The following is a 9,050-nucleotide window of genomic DNA, read 5'->3' as shown; positions in this document are numbered from 1 at the left end:
AATTGAATTGAAGTTTGTTGAACAGCTGTACAAAAGCCTACAGTCCTCATCAGACATGAAAAACATCCTCTGTTTAGATAATTCTCTCACACTTAGAGTATTTTTAGCTGCTTTTCGAAAATGATCACATTTTCTCAATGAAGGTTTTTAAAAAACTGTAACACAGGAAAAATATGTGTTCATTAATACACAACAAAAATTTATGTGGATAAAAAATGCATTTACTTTATTGCTGGGGCCTGTGAATGTAATAAGAAGGAGTCAGTAGGTTTTTGTACAGCTGTTCAACAAACTTCAGTCACTGTGTGTCTCGAGCACAATAATAAACAGCAGAATCTTCAGTCTTCAAACTGTTCATCTGCAGATACAGCTGCTGTACGTTGTTGTCTCTGGAGATGGTGAACCTGCCTTGAACTGACTGAGAGTAATATTTGCTGCTACCACTGCCGCTATCTATCCATGCGATCCACTCCAGTCCATTTCCAGGAGTCTGTCTGATCCAGTTCATCCAGTAGCTGCTGAATGTGAATCCAGAACCTGTACAGGTAAGTTTGTGGGATTCTCCAGGTCTTTTAATGACTGATTCAGATTGAGTCAGAGTCTGACCATCAACACCTGCAGAGACAAACAAGAAAACAGCCACTTGTTGTAAACTGGTAACTTTGTGAGGACAGATGATCAAACCAACATCAGTGAAAGTCTTCACCTGCCCACAAAATGGTCAGAATCAACAATGGTGTCCTCAAGTCCATCATGTTAAACTGTGTGTCCACTAGTCTCTGTCATCCTCTCTGCAGTCACATAAGTAGGATGAAGATGCTTTGCATTGACTCCTCCTCACAGGAAGAATAGTGACTAGTGAATAGTAGAAAAGTGAGTGGGTTTGGCCTTCATTTTTGTCATATATGTTGAACAGTTACAGTCACAGTTACAGTAGTTCAGTTCAAGATTTTGCTTCCTGCCAAATACATTTGATTCATAATCTAATAATTTTTCACAGTTCATATTGTTAACTGAGGTTTAATTTGGCATCTTCTCCTCTTTCTTGCATTAGAAAAACTGGAGAAAAAACTGTCAACATCCACAGAATTACAACAAACAACACAAAACTATCAAATATGCAGATTTTTTATTGTTTTCTGCAGTCAACTCTTCCTTAATGGATGTCAGAACTTTCAAGCAGTAATAGTTTTTGCATCACCTTTGACATGATAAACTGACTCTGTACTCATCTCATTCTAAGTCAAACATGTGATTGTAAATATCTGTGGACACAGAAGTTACTATTATCTCCATCATTCATGTGATTATTTCCTGAGTCTGTGTGAAAGAGTCTCACAGGATCCAGCTGACAGCAGCAGTTTCTGTTCTTGTTCAACATTATATGACATCATATTAAATGAAACAGTAAATGCTGCTGGAATTAGATTTAAAATTCTTGCTTATGATAAACAAATTCACAAACTGACTTTTTCCTGATGGAGGGTCTTTGAAAGATATTGCTTTGCTATTTGAATAAATATGAGAGTGGATTTTTGTTTTTTGAAAGTCCTGTGAGCTGCTAATGGTGCAAAGATTGACAGCAAAGAGAGTTTTACTGAGTGAACTGGTCTGAATTCATTCCTGGTCTGAGGGCTCCTCCTCTGGTGGCTTCATGTTACAGTGTTCAGGCTCTGAGGGGTTTTTGTTCAGGTCTACTGATCATTTGTGTCACTGTGTGTCTCTGGCACAGTAATACACAGCAGAGTCTTCAGGCTGCATATTCTGTCCATTTAGAGTCACTGTGTTGCTGGAAGAGTCTTTGTTGCCACTGAACTTGTTCTTCAGTGAATCTTTAAAGGTTGTGTCATAACCAATCCACTCCAGTCCTTTTCCTGCAGGTTGTCTGATCCAAGCTGTCCAGTAGCTGCTAACAGAATAAGAGACCTGACAGGTGATGGAGAGACGTTGACCTGGCTGCACAGTCACAGATTCTGGCTGAGTCAACTGTTCACACTTCACACCTGTTAAAAAATGAACATATTGTTGACAAATGATCCAGTTGGACTCCAAAAGAAGAAGAACAAGTGACTGAGAGACTCACGGTTTCCAGCTGCCATCAGCAGCAGCAGCAGCAGAGCTACAGGAAACATAGTTTCTGTTGAAGGTGTAGAGATGAGAGCTTCTGATCCTCTCTAACCTCCTGTCCAAGTGAAGCCTTTATAACTGTGAGGAAGGAAGACCACTGAGTTTGCATAGAGAGCTGAGAAGTGGAGGTCATGTGAAGAACAACAAACATGTCAGTCAGATGAAATCAGTTATTCTGTGCTTATGATAAACTGTTCTTCTGTTATTCAGAAACAATTTTTTAACTTTAGGATAATGTCCTGAGAATAAAGCATATTTACTGACATCAACATTTGAATTAAAATGCCATCAGTCTCTATATATTCTCTCCCTCACTGTGTATCTGTAGATAGATTCTACTAGTGAGGTCATATCTGGTGATGGGACTGAAATAGAAGCTTGTAAAATCAAGTGGAAAAAGTCCCAACAGCTGCTATAGAAAATGGTTTTATAGGAGTTAAACTGGAGCCCTGTGAGGATTTGTTAACAGTCATCTCCTCCTGCATCATCCATCTTTGAAGTCCAATTCAATGACAGGAACACAGCAGAATGATCCCACTGAAGGATGATGTTTATTTATTCAGTTAAAATATGACCAAGTTTAGATGCTAAATGGCCTCACTTCCTCAGATTCTTTTAGAAACAGTTTATTCAGAAATCAGAAGAACATGTAAATTAGATGACATGGATTTCTCAGACATGTAAAAGCTTCATTATTCAAATCGTGTTTTAACCACAGACATTAAGGGAAACTCTGGGCTTCAGAGGAAATGATCTAATCAGGAACTGAAATCTGTGTGACTATATGCAAATCTTAAATTGCTACGGAGCAGAGAAAAGATGGCAAATGGAGATAAAACAAAATCATACAAAATCTCCACAGTCTTGAGTTTTCTCACAGTTCTTCTGAAGATACACCTGCCACCAGACTTTGTAAACTATTGTTCAGATTCTATCAGAGTCTGACTGCAAACACCTGAAGAGAAAAGATGAGTGAGATTTAAAGTGTGTGTGTCCACTGTTCTGTCTTGCTTTCAATACAGTCAGATAAGAAGAGGTGGAGAATATTAGTATTGAATGGACTGGAAAGATCTGTGATCACACAACAATCATCTGCATTTCAGTGACATCTGACACATTAATGAATAAGATTTGTTCAACTATAGAACCTGTTTCTCATGAGTCACTTTCAGCATAACTGGCAGAGTATTTATAATATTATAAATAATTTACAGTATTATTGAGTTCAGCCATGATGTCTCAGATGTCTCTCTGCTGTCTGACATCTGTGGAGGTTTTTGTGCAGCTGCTTCACTGACTTCAGTCACTGTGGTTGTCGAGCACAATAATAAACAGCAGAATCTTCTGCTGTCAGACTCTTGATCTGGAGGTACTGAGTGCTGCTGGACACATCTTCAGTCATCGGGAAACGATTCTGGAAGGCGCTGGCATAGCTGGCAGCGTTGTTGCCTGTATTCATCCAACCAATCCACTCCAGAGCTTGTCCTGGTCTCTGTCGTATCCAGTGAATATTGTAGCTTGTCATGCTATAACCAGATGTGATACAAGACATCTTCACTGTCTCTCCAGGTCTTTTCACCTCAGATGGAGACTGGTCCAGTCTGATCTCACTCCAGACTCCTGGAAGCAAAGAAACTCTGATCATCATCATCAATCACATTTCTGTTAACCACATAAAAAATCTCCAGTGTTTTCAAGCAGAAATGATTTTCTCACCATGAACACTAATTAGAAAGAATAAAGTCCAGGGAATCATATCTTCTATTCTCAAACAACAACTCTATGAATGTTTATGGGTCCCAATTGTTCCGTCACAAATGACATGAGAATTGCAGATGGTGACTTTATAAAGGAGCAAATCTTTGCATAGACCTCCCTCTGCAGGTTTAAAAAGGGAATTTTCTGTAATTCAAACTTCTGTTGCATGTTAGTCCCTGCAAGCATGTTGAGGAGCAGATGAGAAAAACTAAACATATAAATATTCTGCTCTTACTCTGACCCACAACATTCTACTGAGCTTAATAATCTGAAGTCATACACAAACACTGTAAGGAGCTATTTTTTAAAATTACTTTTTCTACCATGTAGCTGACAAATATATTCTAGCTTCAGGTACATTTTTCAACAATTATTTCCTCAAGTCACTTCAACCATCTTGATCAAAACAAAGTAAATGTTTTGTGTACCTCTGCTATTATCTGGTACATTTACTTTCTATGCCTATTAAATTCTATTATTATATTCTTTATTTCATTCATTTGTAAAATAAAAAAAAATAATGTAAATACAAACTTCTCCAAACTAGAATGAAAGGGAGCAGAAAGAAGACAAGTCTTATTTTAAATTATCAGTCTTCTGAATTGTAAATTCAGACTAGATGTTTTCCAAACTATTTAAGAGCACAAGTTGTGTTTAGAGTTTATTAGTCACATTCAAGGAAGGAGTTTCAATAAATCCTCTAACACATTTACTAAGAACCACTGTTACACATGATAATGTACAAGGCAGACATCACAGAGGATCTACAGGTCGTCATGTATAATATCTCTACATATCTTATAGAACAGAATTTGTGTAAATATCTACAGTTCATCAAAGCATTTGGATAGTTGCACATTTTCTGTTCTTCATGCTCTGTGCTGCTGGTTTTGGAAAATCAACTACTGAAAGATATTTGGATGTTTTTGGACCCTTGTTATTATCATCTTCCTACATGACCACCTTTATATGCCTCTTATTAACAGACAAATCTGTGTCTATGTAAAGGAAACTCTTAACTCTGAGCCATGTTTCAGCTCTTTAAAACACGAACTAATGCTGATACATAAGACACAAAGCTTTATGTTGAATCCCTGTAATTTGGGCATGATGGGTTCATAAAAACAGATCTGTATCGCTCAAATATTTCTTTCTATTCTAATGTAAAGTGATGCAGCAAGCATGCAGCCTTTTACTGCAGGTAAATATCAGTATCACACCTGAAACTGCTTGAAAGATGGTCAGGAATTCAAACTGAAGTCACGAAATTTAGCCCAAAATATGTAAGGAGTGTTTGGAATGTTAGTGTCATTATTATTTTTTTCGCACCATGATAATTCACTTAACATCAATATTGCCTTCCAGAAGTTCCTGTTCAGGTAGACGCAAAAAAAAAAAATGAAATGAAATGAAATTAAACATTAGGACCCCATTATGCTGGAGACTGTTTTTTTTGTTGTTGTTTGTTTGTTGTTTTTATGTTACAAATACTGCATTCAAGCTGAGAGGCAGCAGCCGCAAAAGTTCCAATGATAAGATGTTAAGATATTATGTAGAATATGTGCTTAAAATCAATGTTGAGTAACAATTATTTCTCAGATATGCCTATAACAACCAACTAAAATGTCACTAGTTATAAAAAAGATGTTTATATATGAGAGAATTATCTAAACTGAGGATATTTTTCATGTCTGATGAGGACTGTAGGTTTTTGTACAGCTGTTCAACCAACTTCAGTCACTGTGTGTCTCGAGCACAATAATAAACAGCAGAATCTTCAGTCTTCAGGCTGTTCATCTGCAGATACAGCTGCTCTTTGCTGTTGTCTCTGGAGATGGTGAACCTGCCTTGAACTGACTGAGAGTAGTAGATTCTATCACTGTCATATTCGATAATAGCGATCCACTCCAGTCCTTTACCAGGAGTCTGTCTGATCCAGTTCATCCAGTAGCTACTAAATGATATTCCAGATGTTGTACAGGTGAGTCTGTGGGACTCTCCAGGTCTTTTCACTGCTGGTTCAGACTCTCTTATGCTCCAACCTTCAGCACCACTCCAAACAAACACAGCAACCACCAACAGTGTGAGCTGTCTGTCAGCCATGTTCACAATGTGACTAACATGTCTTCAAGTCTGGAAATTTCCTTTAAATAAACTGAATCCACATGAAAATGCTTCCATGAGGCTCCTCCTGCATCAGTCAAATCAGAGGGCAGGTCTATAAACAGCACAACATGAGATTTAGCATCATTTCAACAATTTGGCAGCTAAAAAACATCTGTTTCCTCCATGACATTAGAGTCACGTAAATTTTCATTTTTGATGTCTCATCCAGTAGATTCTCTTAAATATTGATTTTTTGTGTTACACTGTAACTTTTTGTTATGTCCTAAAATACAAAGATAACTAGAAACAGTATAAGCATACATGTAAAATGTGTATTTCTTAAGAAATAGAGTGTAAGTATACAGCTAGCATGTAAATATGGTAATGAACACATTTGAATCTTTTGAATCCTTTGAATTTTTAACAACACGTTTCCGACCATATACACACGTGGACAAAATTGTTGGTATCCCTCGGTTAATGAAAGAAAAACCCACAATGGTAACAGAAATAATTTGAATATGAAAAAAGTAATAAATAAAAATTCTATGAAAATTAACTACTGAAAATCAGACATCCTTTTGAACCGTGGTTTAACAGAATTATTTAAAAAAATAAACTCATGAAACAGGCCTGGACAGAAACGATGGTAACCCTAGAAAAGACTGAAAAATATGTGACCATAGGGACATGTTCAATCAAGGTGTGGCCTCTAATTAGCATCACAGGTGTCTACAAACTTGTAATCAGTCAGTCGTCCTATTTATAGGGTTACAGTAGTCACTGTGCTGTTTAGTGACATCGTGTGTACCACACTAAACATGGACCAGAGGAAGCCAAGGAGAGAGTTGTCTCAGGAGATTAGAAAGAAAATTATAGACCAGCATGTTAAAGGTAAAGGCTATAAGACCATCTCCAAGTAGCTTGATGTTCCTGTGAATACAGTTGCACATATTATTCAGTAATTTAAGATCCATGGGACTGTAGCCAACCTCCCTGGACATGGAAAATTGATGACAAATGGAAGAGATGGATAATACGAATGGTAACAAAAGAGCCCAGAACAACCTCTAAAGACATTAAAGGTGAACTCCAAGGTCAAGATACATCAGTGTCAGATCACACCATCCGTCGATGTTTGAGCCAAAGTGGACTTCATGGGAGACGAACAAGGAGGACACCATTGTTGAAAACAAATCATAAAAAGCCAGACTGGAATTTGCCAAACTGCATGTTGACAAGCCACAAAGCTTTTGGGAGAATGTCCTATGGACAGACGAGACAAAACTGGAACTTTTTGGCACATCAGCTCTATGTTCACAGATGCAAAAATGAAGCATATCAAGAAAAGAACACTGTCCCTACTGTGAAACATGGAGGAGGTTCTGTTATGTTCTGGGGCTGCTTTGCTGCATCTGTCACAGGGTGTCTGGAATCTGTGCAGGTACAATGAAATCTCATGACTATCAAGGTATTCTAGAGAGAAATGTGCTGCCCAGTGTCAGAAAGCTTGGTCTCAGTCGCAGGTCATGGGTCTTGCAACAGGATAATGACCCAAAACACACAGCTAAAAACAGCCAAGAATGGTTAAGAGGAAAACATTGGACTATTCTGAAGTGGCCTTCTATGAGCCCTGATCTAAATCCTATTGAACATCTGTGGAAGGAGCTGAAACATGGCGTCTGGAGAAGGAACCCTTCAAACCTGAGACAACTGGAGCAGTCTGCTGATGAGGAGTGGACCAGAATACCTGCTGAGAGGTGCAGAAGTCTCACTGACAGTTACAGAAATAGTTTGATTGCAGTGATTGCAACAAAATATTAAATTAAGGGTACCATCATTTTTGTCCAGGCCTGTTTTTTGAGTTTTTATTTTTAAATAGTTCTGTTGAACCACGGTTCAAAAGCAATGTGTGATTTTCATTGGTTAATTTTCATAAAATTTTTATTTATTATTACTTTTCGACGTACACAGTAATAAACTGCTGTGTCCTCAGACTGCAGGTTCTGTCCTGTTATTGTCACTGTTCCTGCAGACATGTCTCTGCTGTAACTGAACTTGTTCTTCAGAGCATTATTTTGGTAAAAGCTGCCACCACTTCCTCCCCACTGATAGAAAATCCAGTCCATTGGTTTTCCTTCACGCTGTCTGATCCAACCTGTTCCATAGCTGCTATCAGTCACAGAATAACCAGACAGTAGACAGGTGATGGTCAGAGTCTGTCCAGGCTGCACAAGCATTGAGTCTGGCTGGATGAGATCAATACTGTTGATCAACATTATTCATCGAACTATTCAGTGCTTTATTATCAGTGTATTATCCAGTGAAAGCTCCTCACAGGATCCAGCAGCCAGCAGCAGAATCAGAGCTGCAGAGAACATGTTGATGTTGGCGCTCAACTGATGTGAGCTTCTTCTGACACACAGATACACACTTCACTTCCTGAATAAGGCATCACACAAGAAGGACTATTTACATATGAGTGAGAGTGTATCGGCAAAGTAGGCTAAATTTAAATTACATCAAAATTAACATGGGATGTTCAGGAATTCATCGTACAGAAAGAAGGTGAAAAGCTGAAGAGCACTTTTCTAACATAATTTGAATATATCTGGATAAACATCGATAGGTCAGTTAACGTAGTGATGTTGTTTAATCTGAGCACATTTAAATATATCAAAAACGAGAATTAAATGTCCTGGTATTATTTATTCCTCATCGAAAAAATAAAGTGGAACTACAATCCCCTAAAAATGGTCACTCTAAGTACCAATATAGTTTGGTATTTAGAGAATCCCCTGTGTTTGTTACAGTTGTAATGTGGAAATTAAAATAATTTCTTGTATTTTTAAAGCAAAGTTGTAAACTGATTCTATTTGATTGTATTACTTGCCAGGCTGTATGTTTATTAAAGTTAAAAATAAACACACAAACAAGAAAAAAAGAGCAATGAACTAGTCTAGAATTCACTCCTGGTCTGAGGGCTCCTCCTCTGGTGGCTTCATGTTACAGTGTTCAGGCACTGAGGGGTTTTTGTTCAGGTCTACTGATCATTTGTG

At 37.8% G+C, this 9,050-nt stretch overlaps 2 gene segments (V, D, J or C); both read right to left on the bottom strand.

The window, feature by feature from the left end:
* Positions 1-1,378: 1,378 nt before the first annotated feature.
* Positions 1,379-2,160, bottom strand: LOC129347670 (Ig heavy chain V region 5A-like). The segment is given in 2 exon segments: positions 1,379-2,003; positions 2,084-2,160. Coding segments are annotated over 2 exon segments (342 nt in total).
* A 1,159-nt stretch (positions 2,161-3,319) lies between these two features.
* On the bottom strand, positions 3,320-3,936 carry LOC129347669 (immunoglobulin heavy variable 1-3-like). The segment is given in 2 exon segments: positions 3,320-3,747; positions 3,844-3,936. Coding segments are annotated over 2 exon segments (357 nt in total).
* Positions 3,937-9,050: the final 5,114 nt, after the last annotated feature.

Source organism: Amphiprion ocellaris, chromosome 19 (genome assembly GCF_022539595.1).
Source record: "Amphiprion ocellaris isolate individual 3 ecotype Okinawa chromosome 19, ASM2253959v1, whole genome shotgun sequence".
NCBI lineage: Eukaryota > Metazoa > Chordata > Actinopteri > Pomacentridae > Amphiprion > Amphiprion ocellaris.
The sequence above is the reverse complement of the archived record's forward strand: the minus strand, read 5'-3'. Positions and strand labels throughout refer to the sequence as shown.